The following is an 18,003-nucleotide window of genomic DNA, read 5'->3' as shown; positions in this document are numbered from 1 at the left end:
AGTCTGTTCTTCCCATCAGGTGGCCAAAGTATTGGAGTTTCAGCTTCAGCATCAGTCCTTCCAAAGAATATTCAGGACTAATTTCCTTTAGGATGGACTGCTTGGATCTCCTTGCAGTACGAGGGACTCTCAAAAGTCTTCTCCAGCACCACAGTTCAAAAGCATCAATTCTTCTGCGCTCAGCTTTCTTTACAGTCCAACTCTGACATCCATACATGACCACTGGAAAAACCATAGCTTTGACTAGACAGACCTTTGTTGGCAAAGTAATGTCTCTGCTTTTTAATATGCTGTCTAGGTTGGTGATAGCTTTTCTTCCAAGGAGCAAATGTCTTTTAATTTCATGGCTGCTTAGTGATAAAGAGGTCACGTAATTCTCATTACTCCATACAGTACTTCATCTGCACACCTGCTTCTCTCTCACTACACACAGAGACAACTGCTACGTTTTGGCCTAAATTATCGTCTCAAAAAGCAAGGTTGTCCAAAAGCAAATAGAACCTTAGTGCTCTGGTATGTAAATTTAGTTCTATTAATCCTTACTTTAAAGAGCTTGGTTTTCCTTTTTAAAGTAATCACAATGTTACTTTGCTTGTTTAAGCGGAAATATTCTCTAATTATAGAAAATGTTCTCTCTTTTAACGTTTAAACTGAGGCAACACAGATATGAATTGAAATCCTAGAAAATATTTATCTAATAGATAATTATGTAAATTCTAGGTACTAAGGACAAGTATTCTAAACTTATTATCCAATTTGAATAGAATATTTATATTCTATAATAACTTCTCAGAAATCCTGGATACCTTTATAACCTGCCCTATTCTTGCAAAGGAATAAGACTTGCAGGTATCTAAAAGAATATCAGACTCAATAGCAGCAACACTGGCATTATTTGGAAGCCTGGCCTGAAGGCTGGGCTTTATAATAAATAGTATATTTCTTTAACTCTTGACCATTGCTCTTCTCTGAACAGCCTAATTATATAGAACAGTGACTTGGTGTATAGAATTCAACATAATTTTCAAAAAAGATAGTTTACAGATAAGTCCAAACTTTATTTAAAACTACATTTTAAATTCTATGTTACTAAACATCACAATGGGGAAAAAAATCAGGACCAAAAAAATGAAAGAAAATATGTATACTTAAGTTCTAGATTTGTTTTCTAGACTCTACAGAAACTTCATTTTGATACACTCAAGCCAAGCCTTACACATTAAATATTAAGACTGTCTCTCTCTCTGCATACAAATTAAAGATGGGATACAGTGGAATCGTTATACTTAGATCTTAAGTTATTGTAGTATCTGTGAACCTTATCAAATTTGTTTATTTGACTTAACAGCTGTTGTAATCTGGTCTTTTGTTTTCTATTATAGTAGATAATTTAGTTTTAAGTGCTTGAGAGCAGATAACTTGCTTAATATGTTTTTCCCTGGTAACTGTTGCTAAAGGGTTAGGCATTCAATATGTACTGTTGTCTTAATTTTTAAGTTAAAAATTTGGTTAAAGGTAAAAGAGGAAGAAAGGTCAAAATAAGTGAGAGAGAAACCTAGGCAGGTTGAAATAATGCCTACAAGATTGAGCTCACCAGACTGTGCAGCAGGTACTCTTTGTATTTTTAACATTCACTTTGGGTAAATGCTTTTTCACTGTTAATAAATGTGTATCCTGCATACAAAAAAAAAATAATAATTTCATGGCTGCAATCACCATCTGCAGTGATTTTGGAGCCCCCCAAAATAACTTCCCTGGTGGACTTCCCTGGTGTCTCAGATGGTAAAGCATGTGCCTACAGTGCCAGAGACCCAGGTCAATCCCTTGGTCAGGAAGATCTCCCAGGGAAGGAAATGGCAACCCACTCCAGTATTCTTGCCTGGAAAATCCCATGGACGGAGGAGCCTGGTAGGGCTATAGTCCATGGGGTCGCAAAGAATCGGACATGACTGAGTGACTTCACTTTCCTTTCCTTTTCCATAAATAAAGTCTGTCATTGTTTCCACTGTTTCCTCATCTATTTGCTATGAAGTGATGGGACCAGATGCCTTGATCTTAGTTTTCTGAATGTTGAGTTTTAAGCCAACTTTTTCACTCTCCTCTTTCACTTTCATCACAAGGCTCTTTAGTTGTTCTTCACTTTCTGCCATAAGGGTGGTGTCATCTGCATATCTGAGGTTACTGATATTTCTCTTGGCAATCTTGATTCCAGCTTGTCCCTCATCCAGCCCAGCGAATGGGCGTAGTCATTAACTTTAAAGCATGCTTGTGTGAATACTGCCTAGTGACATTCCTTTACCCGCCCCCGCATCAGTAAGCAATAAATTCACTTTAGAAGAGTCAGGAAATACAATTAGAAAATAAGAAAAGAAACTTCACAACTCACACACTTCCAAAATCAGTGGAAATACTTTGGTATAGAGTTAAATTGGTGTTTCTCTGTATTTTTTTAAAAAAATGGTATATGCTATTTTGCGATTTGCTTTTTTTCCCTTAATATATTGTGGATTTTTTTCCATACATATAGTGTAATCAAGTTCAGTGTTGCATAGGATGCCATTTGTTGGGGCATTTAGAATGTTTCCAGCCCACATTGTTTGGCACGATGGTATGAGTCAACTGTTTTCATGGCTGTTATTTTTTTGGTACTTGGTAATTTTAAACCTCAGGTTTTTCAAGATTTCCCCAGATGGTTTTATTTCAAATTATATAAAGTACTGCTTTTTCTACATGTTTTGCAAAAATAAGCTTAGCAAGTCCTAATATTTAACATTTTTCTTGAATTTTGTTACAAGTAGTCTTGTTTTTTCTTCCCTTCCCTCTGTAGACAGTTAATCAGCTGGCCCACGCCCTTCATATGGACAAAGACTTGAAAGCTGGGTGTCTTGTGCATGTGTTTTGGCCAAAGGCAAAATGTGCCCTCTTGAGAGACGACCTGGTTTTAGTAGACAGGTAAAATTACATATGAAATGTTTTCTTGTTGTAAAAGTTTTATTTAATAGAAATGCTGCTTGTGTGTAGAATGCAGTACATAAAAATTTTAAATGTTCAATTGCTGCTTTTTTCTGCTTTGCTAGATTTTAACAGAATATTTAAGGTATTATTTTTTGTTTTGTTTCTTAATGGTTACATGAAAGTGCTGATTTATCAGTCTGATTCTAGTACAGGAAATTTTAAGAACCGACCACTTTTTTCGCTAGATTGACTTTGTGGTTTGGATAGTGGGCTGGGTCTTAGAGACTGTCTGATTCTAGATATGTTGATTGTTGTGGTTTAGTCGCTGAGTCGTGTCTGACTCTTGACTCCATGGACTGTAGCCTACCAGGCTCCTCTGTCCATGGGATATCCCAGGCAAAAATGCTGTAGTGATTTGCCATTTCCTTCTTTGGGGGATTTTCTTGACCCAGGGATCAAACCTACATCCATGGGAGCCCAGATATCTTTGATAGATAACTCTAACCAGTTACTGTTTTTAATCAGTAGTCATTCTTGAGACCTAGTTTCCCAAAATAACTGCTGGACAGTTCATACAGCTTTTCTTTGTTCAAGAATTAATCAAATGCTTTTGTAATTTATTCCTAACTCTTCTGATTAACCTGCATTTAATATGTTCTTTAAAAATCATCCTGTTACATTGGTGCTTAATAAAATGGTAATGCATGTCCCTTTAGCAGAGTCCTTAACGAAAAAAAAAGTAGTTAAATGATTTTTTTTTAATTGTGGTATGCTCTTTTAAGTTAAAATTTCAGTGTTTTATGGAAATTTTTGTTTTTTATTTGATGAGGGCCTTCCCTTGAGAGAAAAGGTACTTGGGAAATAAAAACATAGGGTTTATTTTTTTATGTTTTGAATTTTTAAAATAATTAATTTTTGGCCATACCATGTGGCATATGGCATCTTAGTGCCTCAACCAGGGATTGAACTTGCACCCCCTAACCATTGAACTGCCAGAGAAATCGCCTAAAAACATTTAGTTTAAATATAATAGTTTTAATTTTTCTTTTACTTCATGGCCAGACTGCATCCATGACCCCAATCTGTTTATCTTGCCAGCTGGTCACAGGATACATCAAGCCAATGTATATATAGTTGGACTATACTTTTTACAGTATGAATTGTGTATTAGCCTCATTTTTTTTCCCTAGTGCTTATTTTCAGCCTCCCAAAGCATAAAGTTTTTTTTTTTTTATTAGAATATAATTGCTTTATAATGCTGTGTTAGTTTCTGCTGTACAGTGAAGTAGATCAACTATGTGTAAGCATATGTCCCCTCCCTTGGGCCTCCCAGACCTCCCTCCACCCCACCATGCCCTCCCACCCATCTGGGTCATCACAGACCACCAAACAGGACTTCCTGTGCTTCATAGTGGGTTCCCACTAGCTATCTGTTTTAACACGTGGTAGTGTGTGTGTGTGTATATATATGTGTACACACACATATATATATATCAGTCTTAATCTCCCTGAGAAAACCATAATTTAAAAGGACACACATACCCCAGTGTTCATGGCAGCACCACTTAAGGTAGTCAGGACAAGGACACAACCTAAATATCTAGTGACAGGTTAATGGATAAACAAGAAGTGGTATATATATATATAGTGAAGTATTACTCGGCCATGAAAAGGAAATAGGGTCATTTGTGGAGATGCGGATGGACCTAGAGAGTCTGACACACAGAGTAGAGTAAGTCAGAAAGAGAACAACAAATATCGTATATTAAAGCATAAAGATTTTAAATAGTTATCATGTTGTCAAAAATCATGAGGTTTTCTCTCTTTAATCAATAAACATTTTTAACATTTGTTTAGTTGTCAGTTGGATAGGTTCTGGGAGTTGTCAGCAGAACAGAAATATATAGTGCACGATTCTCAACTTTCCACAACTGCTCTCTTATAGGTAAGAAAGTAATTTAAATCTCCTAGGCCTCAGACTGATAACTGGTAGAAATCCTATCCTTTAAACTTCAGCTAATTCTTAAAAGTTAAAAAAATTATCTATCTTGGAGGTTCAGTGGTTAAGAATCTGTGCTTCTGTGCAGGGGATGTGAGTTCAATCCCTGATGAGGGAACTGGGGATTTCATATTCTACATGCTGTGTAACATGGCAAAAAGAAAAAATATATATGTACATATATATATATATACACATATATATATATAAAATATAATTCTTATTTTATTCCCATTAGTCCGGGCACAGATGTCACTACAGAGCTGGATAGCTGGATTGATAAGTTTTGCTTAGATGCTGATGTCTTCGTTTTGGTTGCAAATTCCGAATCAACTCTAATGAACACGGTAGGATCTTATCATTATTTTGTTTGAGTGATAGAATATGAAGTAATATCCCTTCTGATTATGAAAAGTAAGGGAAATCCAAATCATGTATTAGAAGGAAGCTGTGATATCAGGGGTGAATGAAGGGGTTTGTGTTTCTCTGGGACTAGAAGGACTGATTTTGGATTGATGGTTCTAGCTTATAGTGAGTATTTGAGTCTAAGGTGTGTTGTTGACATTCACTGTAGTTATTTGCAAGTTTCTAAAGGAACAGACACCAGAATTGTTAGGCTGTTGACTTAAGTATTTTAAATAAGATATAACACTCCCACCTTACCTCCCTGTCTGGCAGGCAAAGCTTTTCATATTTTGAGTTTTGTCAGCTTTGTCACAAAGGTTTACCTGTGTACGCCCTAGATTTCTGCTTACCTGTGTACACTCTAAGCTGCTGTTAAACGCAGAAGATTATTTATCCAGGATATCTAGAACCAGACATAAATAATCTTTCCAGAGTTTTGATATCTAATATCCAAAGCTGTAGTATAATTTTTAAACATTATTCCTCAAAAGCATATAAATGGCTAAACACCATTAAAACCTAGGTGTTACCAACAAGTCCTGTTTTGTCACTGTGTTATTAGTGTTTATGTGGCCCGATCTATATCCTAAACCATGTTGTTCTGACAGCACTGACAACTGTTTACAACCTGATGGTGTAAAAAATAGGTAAATGTTTAAAGTCTGGTTTAGAGTAACTCCATTATTTAGGTGTCAGATAAACAAACTTTGATATACATCTTGACTTTGGTACCTTTGTTTATGTTATTCTTGGCTCACAATTCTTTCCCCTCTCAATTTTTCCATCCTTCAAAAAGCTGTTATCAGTACCATCAAGCCCATCTTTATCACCACTTCCTCCTTTATAGATCATTTCTTAATTTCAGTTGGATGTTTATAGCATTTATGGTGCATACCTTTTATTGTTTATTATGATACGTGTGTCTTACATTAATTTACTTAGTGTAAATCTTCAAGAATATTTGAGGTAGATTTTTAAAAATACTATCATATCTAGCAATATCTTATGTCCTGCATGTAGTAGAAACAGATAAATATTTGTTCAATTGAATTTCAATAAAGACTCATGAGAGAAGCAGGAAAACCTTAACTTTTGCTTTCTTATATTTTAATTTTGTCATCTCTGGAAGTTTAATGTTCAGAGTGCTTTGGGATCTTTTATTTCAGTGGGTGTTCTGGGTGTTCTCACTGTTGTTAAATGGTTCAAACTTTTAGATTCAAATAAGGTTTCACGTATAAATTTAGAAATAAAGTTGCTTTAAAAGTGAACATACTGTTGGGTATTGGATGTTTTTCAGGAAAAACAGTTTTTTCACAAGGTAAATGAGCGACTTTCCAAGCCTAATATTTTTATCCTGAATAATCGTTGGGATGCCTCTGCATCAGAGCCAGAATATATGGAAGATGTAAGTTACATTTTTTTCCCTTAAGTTTTGAAATATAGTAATGTACATTGGTAATTGAGAAAACAATACACATCGTAGAGTAGAACATCATAAGCAGCTATTCTCTTACTTGAGAAAAGAGTATAATTGTACAAAATCTGAAGTGGATATGTGCTAAGGACAGAGTATTAAGCTACTTTGAAATAAAGTTGTATTATGACAGTACTGTCAAATACATTTTAGATCTTGAAACATCCTTTTTAATTCTCTGTTTAAGTATAACAACAGAAGAGTGTACAAATCATTGGTGTCCAGCTCAGTGAATTTTACAAATTTAATACCTTTGTAAGGGTCCAGGTCAAGAAGCAGAACATTCCAGCACCCCAGTATCCCCCATTTCTAGCCTCTACCCTCCAACCGAAGGATAACCACTTGCGTCTCTGATAGCCTAAATTAATTTTTCGGGTTGGTCAACTTTGTGTAATGGAACCACGTAGTATCTACTTCTGTGTCAGGTTTCCTTTGTTCAACATTAAATTTGTGACATATATCCATTCTGTTGTGCATAGATGAAGTACATTCTCATTGTGGTATAGTCTTTCATCCTATGAATAACAGTTGATCTCTTCATTCTGGTAGTGATGGGTATTTAGGTAAATTTCCTTCTTTTAGCTATTATGAATAATGCTGCTGGGCATATTCTTGTGCATGTCTTTTTGTTGCACACTGGTGTATATTTCTCTTGGCTATATACTGGTGGTTCTCACGGTGAGGGGTTGTGTGCTACTGGCATCTAGTGGGGAGAGGCTTGCAATGCTGTTAAACAACCTGTAACACAGAACAGCTCTTGCCCCCAAACCAGGTTTATCCAACTCACAGTGTCAGTAACGCAGGAATCAGTAATCCATGGGTATAGATTGAGCAGTAGAATTCCTGGATTATAGGTAAAGAATATGCTATTTTAATAAATGCAGCCCAAGAGCTTTTTGAAGCGCTCATTTAAGTTTATATTTCCATCACCACATTGAGAGTGCCGCATGATTTCTGTCATTGCCAGTACTTGGTATTTTTTGCTTTTGTTTTTCATTTTAGTCATGCTGGTGGTTTTAGAAACTTTAGAAAGGATGAAGAATCTGGCATTTAGTGTACAAGTAATATTTAATTTGCTTGATGATATTTCTGATTTTAATAGTAGTATGTATTTATTATTTTTTTAAGAAAACTTATGGGAAAAAAAATTAAAAAAAAAAAAAGAAAACTTATGGAGAATTCTTTGGCATTCTAGTGGTTAGGACTTCATGCTTCCATTGCAGCGGACATGGGTTCAATCCTTGGTTAAGGAACTAAGATCCCACAAGCCACATGGCCTGATCAAAAACAAACAAACAAAAAGACTTCAGAAAATACATTAAAAAAATAAAATTTATCCTGTCCCATCACTATTCACATGTTAGATTATTTGCTTTCATTCTTCCCCTCACCCCCCCCAAATTGAAATTTTGCTTAATGTGAAACCTTATATCCTGTTATTAACTCGTTTTGTAATCATACTCTTTCAAATCAAGCTCTCATTTAATCATCAGAGAATCAGAAGATAGCACCCACAGATTGTTCTTCTCCATTCCTCTTTAGTTTAATTTTATTAAGTCTTAACATGGAGATCTCTTATAGCCATAATGTTAAAGGCTGGTACTAAACCCTAACTTCTAATCCTTATTCCTAATTTAGATACCCAAGTGCTAATCTTAAACTTAATGTCACAGCTCTAATCCATAGCTAATGTATTCTCCCCAATTTTAATTCCCAGTGTTTTTTGGAAGAAAAATATACCATTTATGCTCTGATTTCAAAATAAAACTAACTTCATTATAGCAAATTTATTGCAGCACTTACTTTCTAATTTTAAAGGTATTAATAGCTTCATTGTAGAAAATTTAGAAAATAAAATCCTAAGGAAGAAATTAAATTGCCACCCATTTTATGAGTGTTGCCTGTATGCCATGTATTAATTACATAAATGTGTATACACATCATATATCCTTAATACAGAATTAAAAACCTTTCCCTGTGCTATTAAGTACTAGTATTTGTCTACAATATATTTCTTAATGGTTGTGTAGTATTTGATGGTCCATCAGAATTTTAAATTAAATGTTCAAGGAAGAATCATTAAGTTAAGAGGAAGATTTCCTATCAGCAAGTATCAGACTTCATTTATTAGAATTTTTGGATTTATTTGTTAATTATAAGGCAAAACTAACAAAACGTTGTAAAGCAGCTATACTCCAGCTTTTTAAAAAGTAGTTGAAAAAAATAAAGGTATAAAAAAAGTATAAGGCAGCTGCTGCTGCTGCTGCTGCGTCGCTTCAATCGTGTCCGACTCTGTGCGACCCCATAGACGGCAGCCCACCAGGCTTCCCGTCCCTGGGATTCTCCAGGCAAGAACACTGGAGCGGGTTGCCATTTCCTTCTCCAATGCATGAAAGTGAAAAGTGAAAGTGAAGTCGCTCAGTCGTGTCCGACTCTAGAGACCCCATGGACTGCAGCCCACCAGGCTCCTCCATCCATGGGATTTTCTAGGCAAAAGTACTGGAGTGGGGTGCCATTGCCTTCTACATAGTATAGTAATCAGTTCAGTTCAGTTCAGTTCAGTCGGTCAGTCGTGTCCGACTCTTTGTGACCCCATGAACCACAGCATGCCAGGCCTCCCTGTCCATCACCAACTCCTGGAGTCCACCCAAAACCATGTCCATTGTGTTGGTGATGCCGTCCTTAATATCACTATAAATGGAATTTAGTATAGGCCTGTAACTCATATTTGTTTAGTTATTAGAATTCTTTTAATACCCCCTTTTTTTTTTTTTGCTAGGTACGCAGACAGCACATGGAAAGATGCCTGCATTTTTTGGTGGAGGAGCTCAGAGTTGTGGATCCTTTAGAAGCACGCAATCGTATCTTTTTTGTTTCTGCAAAGGAAGTTCTTAGTGCTAGAAAGCACAAAGCACAGGGGATGCCAGAAGGTGGTATGTATTCATTATAGATTTCCTGTTGAAATATGAATATAGATTATAAAAGTAGCATGCAAATATCTTATCTTCCTATATACTAGGTTTTAAACTCTTCATCTAAATATTACAGGTGGGGCACTTGCAGAAGGATTTCAGGCAAGATTACAAGAGTTTCAGAATTTTGAACAAATCTTTGAGGTAGGAATTTTGTGAATGTATTGACTGATATAAAACTGTAGCATTGGTTGGAAAGTGAGCATAATCTTCTGTTTTCATTACCTGTCTTTGTTAATAACCTTTGGTGTTATTTAGTGTAGTTTCTGACAGAACAAGTGAAGCAAAGAAAGTTTGAAGAAAGAAGGTCCCTGCAAAATGGATGATCTGTAAGAACAGAGAATTAAAGATTGTAATTTCTTATTCTTTTTTTTTAATGTATTTGTATCTAAATGAGACATTATTTTCTAATATTGTGTTGTGTGATGAATATAATACTCTATATTCAGTAGTTAGGGACAAGATTAAAAAAATGTAATTGCTGTTAGAATGGGTAATACAGCAAAATGAAGATCTTTTTTCTTTTGATAGAACATAGTTAATGCCATTTAACAAAAGTTAATAACATTTCTCAACTGTATTGCCACCTGTTAATTCTCCATGTTTTATGCCAGATGTGCTGAACAAAACAAACGGATGCAAAAATAATTAAGATACAGGTCCTATACTTTAGGGGAATCTAAGCTACTGAGGTGCAGGAATAACTAATGTGTGTGCCAGAAGATCCTGTTACATTTTGGGATAGGTGTTTTATTCAGAGACCTTAAAACATCCTAGATTGACTGAAAAATACTTTAGCTGTTAATCTTCTCAGCTCTCATTTAGCTCTATCTAGTTGTATTTATTAGATTACATATCTCCTCACCCCCAGATGAACACAAATACTCAGAACTGAAAAAACTTCCATCTGTAATTCTTCCTTATAAGTAGTAACTATTATAATACTAAGGACATAAATATTGAATGTACTTGGCAGAATTTTTAAAATTAATCATTTGCTCACTATCCCCTACTTTTAATTTGGTGAGAAGAAGACAGACCATTAGGTAGACAAACAGAAAATGTTTAAGACAGCCTACTCTCTGTACCCTTGGTAAGGTGTTTCTGATTCTTCGGAGGTCCCTGGAATATCAACAGGTGTTCTGTCAAGTTAAGCTGTAGGATACATGATATCCCAGTTACTTAAAGATCATTTTTATATTCTTTCCCTTTTTTTGCACAAGAGATTCAGTCCTCTACCCACTCTTATCAGGAACAGTCATTTCATCCATGGGAAGAATATTGGGGAGAGTATCTTTTGTTGTTTTGCTCATCTTTTCTTATTTATTGAGCTTTTCTTTCTTTGTGTGTATGTGTTTATCATTGATTTCTCCTACCAAATCATGTACTGTTCAGTTATACACTCATACCTCTTTCATATCGGTTCCTGGTACAGCTTTTGCTTTCTCAGAATATCTCCTTGAAGAGGTGGGAAGAAGAATAAAAGATGTGCTGTAGAGCACTGGTTGCCAAACCTGGCTGGTGATGAGAAACACATGAGGTACTTTAGAGACCTACAGGCTCCTGACCTATCCCAGAGACTTAATCCAGAGACTTAATCCAGTAGGGCTAGGGATGGACCTAGGAATCTCTTAAATGTTTATAGCTCCCCAAGTGATTGCAATAATCAGAAAGAGTTGGGAACTGTTGTTTCTAATATTTTTAGAAGAAACTTGGTATTTCACTTTTTTATTTTAAAAGTTCTTTTGAGAATCTAAAAATTATGTTTGGAAAAAACTATGAGCAAGAGCTTTTCCATGAAGTTGTAGAGAATGTTAGGCTTTAGAGTCTGAAATTTTTGTTTAAAGCTATGATAGACATAAAATGCGAATTAGTTAAAAATGATTTGAATTTACCTAAGGAAATAGTCATATGGGCAAACAGTTTTATCTTGATGGCCAAACCTTTTTTTGGTAATTACATTGACAGCTCTTTTCAACTTTTTGCCAAAGCTCAAATTTGTTACCTTTAAAATTAATTTTGATAATTTATGATTTCTTATTAATTGATACATTGCTGAGAGTTTATAATTTAGTATATAATTGTTTATTTAAAAATTTTTGTATTCCTTTCCTATATCTGTCTATATACCTATATATAGATACATCATTAAATAAAGTATATAAGAAATATATATATTTTAATATTAATTGAGATTTGTCAATGATTTTATTGCTTTGCTGTATCCTCTAAAGATTAATTGAATAATTTATCAGCTTATAAATAGCATTTTTTGGTTGTTAGTCATTCAGTTCAGCTAATGTTTACAGAAAGTTTTTTTATGCTTTCATTATAAAAGGGAATGAATTTGTCTGTGAGTGTAGCTTTGGATGTCTTCCATGGCTTTCAGTATCCAGATTTCATTGTTGATTAATTTTTAATTATAGTTTTTGGCATTTCCTACTCAATACAGGAGTTATTAACATTCAGGTATTTTGATTCTTCCCATATGACTTTTCTTGATTTCTCTTTTTTTACGTTGTGATGACAACATGTGGCCTTAAATGCCCATTTTCTGTTTTCAGAATTGACTTCTGTTTGTGTGTGTGTAGTCTTACGGTTTTTGTGAAAAGAAAAACTGTACCAAGTTCATCATTTTATCCAACAATCTGATCTTTACCATAGACCTCTTGAGATTCATTTGATTTAGAAGAAGCTGAAAGGTATATGGTATCTTGGTGTTCTTTCTTGCACTTCTTCTGTCAGTTTAAAATATTTCCAAGTAACACGTTTGGAGTGGTAAATAGCATGTTTTTAGGTATTTGGGGTCTTTTATCAAGGGGACTTGACAGATTTGTTTTATGTTTTAATTACACATAAATATTAATATTTATAAATTTGTAACTATGTATGACTAGTTGTAAGCTATTTTCTTTAGATGTTAGTAGAAAATCAGAAGATCTTAACTGAAGTGTGATTATTGTTTTGCTTCTAATCTTTAATAAGTTTTCAAGCAGCTTCTAGCATATTCTGACAAGATGGAATTTAAATTGTCTGGTGTGGTATTTTAAACTTCACCTTATGAAAGCAGAGTTCCTGATGAAATAAGTCTGGTACTACTGCAGGCTATATGTGACTTCCATGGAGATTCATAAGTATGTTAGTGTATATAGGACTCTGAGAAATGGTTCGGTAAAGCTTTATTTAAATCAGCATTTCCTATACTTCGTTTGGAATAGAGTATTTCTTTTGTAGTTGACTTTTGATATTTTTCTGAGCAGTGGGAACATCAATGTGGCATACTTTTTAATTAGAAAACAATTGCCTGCTTTCTTCTTTCTACATATTCACTACTGTATATTTTTGGATCAAGGAATAACTTGTAAAAGATTTTTCCTTTTTGTCTAGTCTAGCTCTAATACTGTGCTGTTATCTACAAATTTGGGGTCTTCATTGCTGATATCTAGATCTGCTTCATCGAGGAACATAGAATTTCTTTTAACGTTTTTTTCTTTTAAAACTATTCTTATTCTTTTATAATAGTTTTGTAAAGGTTAATTTGGCAATTAATGAGACAGTTATTTAAAGTAAAATCAAAGCTTTGTTTTGGTCATTAAAAAATAAGCAGTTGATATTATGGTTGATATTATGTAGTTTTGGTGGCTTTTGCTCTGGCATGTACAAAACAGTAATACTCTTAACTTCCTAACACTAATCTTTTCAAGATTAATGATAATTGAGAAACTTATAAATGAGCTTGATGATGAGCAACAATGAGACTATGCTCTGAAAAAAGTAGTGGGCTCTGAGTTAAGCAAACTGTTAGCTAAATGAATTATCCTCATGTACCCTGGAGCTAAAGAAATGAATCTGTTTTGTTTTCTACCCACTCCAGTATTCTGGCCTGGAGAATTCCATGGACTGTATAGTCCATGGGGTCACAAAGAGTCGGACATGACTGAGTGCTTTCACTTTCTGTAAAGTGAATTGAACAAAATAATCATTTTAGAGATGTGAAGGCTTAATATAGATTATAAATAGGACATTGATTGAAACAGTGCTGCTAGGGTATTGACTGCCTTTAAAACTTGAAAGCTATTTATTTTGATAAAGGATAGTATTACTTTAGGAAGTAATTATCACAGTTCGTACCAGTTTTATATTAAGCTCAAGAAAATAAATTCATGGAAATATTAGAGAGTTGGAAGGTATATCCTTCTAAAAATTTATTGTAAAAAATAAACATGGTGTCCTACAGAATATCTATTTTGGGTATTGACGTTGTGACCCAGATGAGTGTTCCTTGATTGTTCGAAGACCAGCTAACATTTCTCTATAGATGCTTGAAGTTGTTTTCAGATGTTAATGTCAGTATAGAATTAGACTTTCTATGAATTAAAAGTGAAAGGCCAATTTTAATTTAATAATTTTGCAAAGATTTAAGTGATGAATCACAATAAATGTTTTAAATAACAAGCAGTATGCACACATACTGAAATTGAAACAATTTTACAAAAGAAACATCCATGATCATATGTGACGTATTTTGATGTATTATTCTCTGTGTAAAAAATACTCGTCATGAATCACTGATTTGTACAACTGTTAGTAAGTTAAGAGCTGCAATTAACTTGAAAGTAAAACATGAGATAACGTATCATTCTGACCTGTATCCACACTCTATATTGTCCCATGACAGTAATGGGATTATCTTAGAAATAGCTATAGATATTTTCTATAAACAATTTAAAATACTATGTTGTGTACTGTTAAAAGAGTATTTTTCAGTTTGTTTGGGCTTTAATCTGTAGAAGTTCTTTCATGAATTTTATGTGGCATCATTCAACTAATTTTTCTCAGTGTAGAATTCTGGTTCCATGGCTTAAGAACTTTATGAGGTTATCAATTACAAATTTGAGAAAGATCAAGATAGATGAACTAGAAATAGATTAAAGGTGATCCAAGTAAAATTAGTAATCTAATAGGAAATCTTTTTTAACATTGAAAATAGTACCCTTTTTAATTTGTTTTTGAAGATAGTATAGTCAAAGATCCATTGCACATTACTGTGTAAAATTACACAAAGCTATGAACTTGCTGTTAAAGTTTTTTTACTTTTGAATCCTTGACTTTTTTTAACCTTTATAACTTTAAGTTGTGTTTATGTTTCATTTATTTTTTTTCCTTATGTCAGTTTTGGTTAATGTTATGAACAGCAAGTTTTTGTGTTTAAATTCCTGAAAATGCTTGGATGGAATTACAGTAATGTGTTATGGCTTGGGCCCCTCGCAGGAGTGTATCTCGCAGTCAGCAGTGAAAACAAAGTTTGAACAGCACACTATCAGAGCTAAACAGATACTAGAAACTGTGAAAAACATAATGGATTCAATAAACGTGGCAGCAGCAGAGAAAAGGTATGAATTCATTTTATTGCAAAATAAAAATTATTTTTGTGTCAGTATAAAAAGACTGATATAAAATTTTTATTATTATTGAATACCTTTCACACTAACATCAGCCTGATAGGTTTAGCTGATGCCTACTTGCATGTTTTTTAATCAGTATTTGAAACTGTTAAGCATTTTTTTTTTTTAACAACCTTAAGCACATATTTACATTCTCAGTATTGCATTTTCCAGAGAAGGCAATGGCACCCCATTCCAGTACTCTTGCCTGGAAAATCCCATGGATGGAAGAGCCTGGTAGGCTGCAGTCCATGGGGTCGCTGAGGGTCGGACATGACTGAGCGACTTCACTTTCACTTTTCACTTTCATGCACTGGAGAAGGAAATGGCAACCCACTCCAGTGTTCTTGCCTGGAGAATCCCAGGGACGGGGGAGCCTGGTGGGCTGCCGTCTATGGGGTCGCACAGAGTCGGACACGACTGCAGTGACTTAGCAGTAGCAGCATTGCATTCTCAGAATATGATCTCAGTATTCTTATGTGTGAGTTGTGAGTTTTAAATGTTCAGTGACTTGGAAATATCTTTAAAGCAGTGAAAGAACCATTTCTTCAAACAGAATTTTTCAAAGTTCAAAACAGGTGACTTTTTTTTTACATTCAACCTATTACTCATCTTTTATTTACTCATATGTTGAAATCTTGAAATCACTCTTTTATGCCAGTTGTGGTTTTATATCAGCTGGTAAACAAGCAAGGTGGTACTACCTGCCAGCCAGAAGGTGAACTTGGTAAGCATTACTCCATATGTCATACTGTAGTACAGTATTTTATTCCATTTATTGTCTTATAATGATGAAAACGAACACAGAAACCAGCACTATTCAAAGAAAAGGGTAGTTCTCACAAACTTGGTACACTTGAAACTAAGATCAAGATGTTATTAGATGTTACAAGCATAATGATGTTAAGCCTCAACTGAACCTTTAAGTGAACTTAAGCCAATCAATGGAAGGATATAAAGCATCTAAGATTAAATCCAAGACGATATCAAATTGGAAATTTTAAATGTATTTGATCTTGCTGAGAAGAAAACTCCTCTCATATCTAGGTCTGTTGCCTAATTCTGGCACTTTTGCAGGATGCATTATGTATAAAATTAGAGAATTTGCAGCATAATAAACACAAGGGTCAGAACCCAGAGTCTGATCGCTAGCCTTGTCACAGTGTTTCTGTTTATTGAACTCAGTTGCTATATTACGGTAGCCAAAGTAAGTATTGGTCCACTGGGTTGACCTTAATTTTGATAAAAATATAAACATTGAAATAAACCTGGCACAAAAAACAGGTGTGAATTGAGGATGGTTTGTAACTCTTTTAGCTAAAGATATTAAAAAAAAAAATCTCAGGCTTTTGTTTTCCTATATCATCCAAGGGTTAACAGATTTAGCAGATAGTAAATATTCTAGGCTTTGTGGGTCATACTGTCTATTTTGCAGCTACTCAGTTCTGCAGTTTAGAGCAAAAGCAGCCGAGTACACCCAGTAGGTACATGAATGCATGTGACTGTATTCCAAGGAAACTAACAAAAACGAGCAGCTGGCTGGTTTGAGCTTGCAGGGTGCTTTATTAAGTAGACTCAATAATGAGTGAGTTCTATTTTAAATATTTGTATCTGTGAATTGGGTGCAGATTTAGAATCCTTATTAATCCTTTGTGGGATTCAGGTGCCACAGGAGCAGAGAGAGAGCAGTTTCTCTCCAGTCATCTGTAAAACATTTTATGAGTGAAATGTTATTTGAATCCCTTTTAGATGTTGAAATACAAGGTTTTTTTTTTTTTTCTTATATCACACTAACAGATGGTTCAATATATGTGAGTGTCTCCTTAATTTCTTTAGAACTTAAATGTATCCTGAATATTAATTACTCTTCATACTACAATAGGGTTTATTCAATAGAAGAGAGGGAAGACCAAATTGATAGACTGGACTTTATCCGAAACCAGATGAACCTTTTAACACTGGATGTTAAAAAAAAAATCAGGGAGGTTACAGAGGAGGTTGCAAATAAGGTGGGTAACGTTAGCTTTGTGATAATATCTGGGAATGATAATACTTTTGATAGTGCTAAAAATATTATCCATCTGTTACTTTAAAAGAATATCAAGTTTTTTCATTTTGATTTTTTTGAGTAGTCAGTCATCTTGTTTAAATTTTCTAATTTTGATTTTTTTGTATTTCCAGGTTTCATGTGCAATGACAGATGAAATTTGTCGACTCTCTGTTTTGGTTGATGAATTTTGTTCTGAGTTTCATCCTACTCCAAGTGTACTGAAAGTATATAAAAATGTAAGTTACATTAAGTGTTATTCAGATACAGTTTACTTATCTTGCTGCTGCTACTGCTGCTGCTAAGTCGCCTCAGTCGTGTCCAACTCTGTGCGACCCCATAGACGGCAGCCCACTGAGTCTTATTCCACTCTTCAGTGATTTGGGCATTTTAGTGTCTTCATGGCAATCAGTACAGGATTAAACTGTTAGATCTCCTATGCATTCTTATAATAAATATAAATTATAAAATACACAAGAAAATTATCCACTTCAAAAGAATAAAGTCATTTCAGTGTTTACTACTTTTTTAGTGTTTTTATAAAGTCTGTATATGTTCTAGAGAAGAAAATAATGTGGACACTTATCACCATTGTTAACAGGAGTTAAATAAGCACATAGAAGACGGAATGGGAAGAAATTTGGCTGATCGGTGCACCAATGAAGTCAACGCTTCAATGCTTCAATCCCAGCAAGAAATTATTGGTA

At 34.4% G+C, this 18,003-nt stretch overlaps 1 protein-coding gene across 1 annotated transcript in view; it reads left to right on the top strand.

The window, feature by feature from the left end:
- The window catches only part of MFN1 (mitofusin 1), a 47,135-nt gene that overhangs the window by 8,462 nt on the left and 20,670 nt on the right, over window positions 1-18,003 (top strand). The window contains exons 5-13 of the mRNA XM_070791577.1: window positions 2,828-2,952; window positions 5,193-5,301; window positions 6,657-6,764; window positions 9,613-9,766; window positions 9,882-9,949; window positions 15,077-15,198; window positions 17,132-17,258; window positions 17,431-17,535; window positions 17,898-18,000. Of these exons, the coding sequence (XP_070647678.1) occupies window positions 2,828-2,952; window positions 5,193-5,301; window positions 6,657-6,764; window positions 9,613-9,766; window positions 9,882-9,949; window positions 15,077-15,198; window positions 17,132-17,258; window positions 17,431-17,535; window positions 17,898-18,000 (1,021 nt within the window). The remainder of the gene's footprint in view (window positions 1-2,827; window positions 2,953-5,192; window positions 5,302-6,656; window positions 6,765-9,612; window positions 9,767-9,881; window positions 9,950-15,076; window positions 15,199-17,131; window positions 17,259-17,430; window positions 17,536-17,897; window positions 18,001-18,003) is intronic.

Source organism: Bos indicus, chromosome 1 (genome assembly GCF_029378745.1).
Source record: "Bos indicus isolate NIAB-ARS_2022 breed Sahiwal x Tharparkar chromosome 1, NIAB-ARS_B.indTharparkar_mat_pri_1.0, whole genome shotgun sequence".
Lineage (NCBI taxonomy): Eukaryota > Metazoa > Chordata > Mammalia > Artiodactyla > Bovidae > Bos > Bos indicus.
The sequence above is the reverse complement of the archived record's forward strand: the minus strand, read 5'-3'. Positions and strand labels throughout refer to the sequence as shown.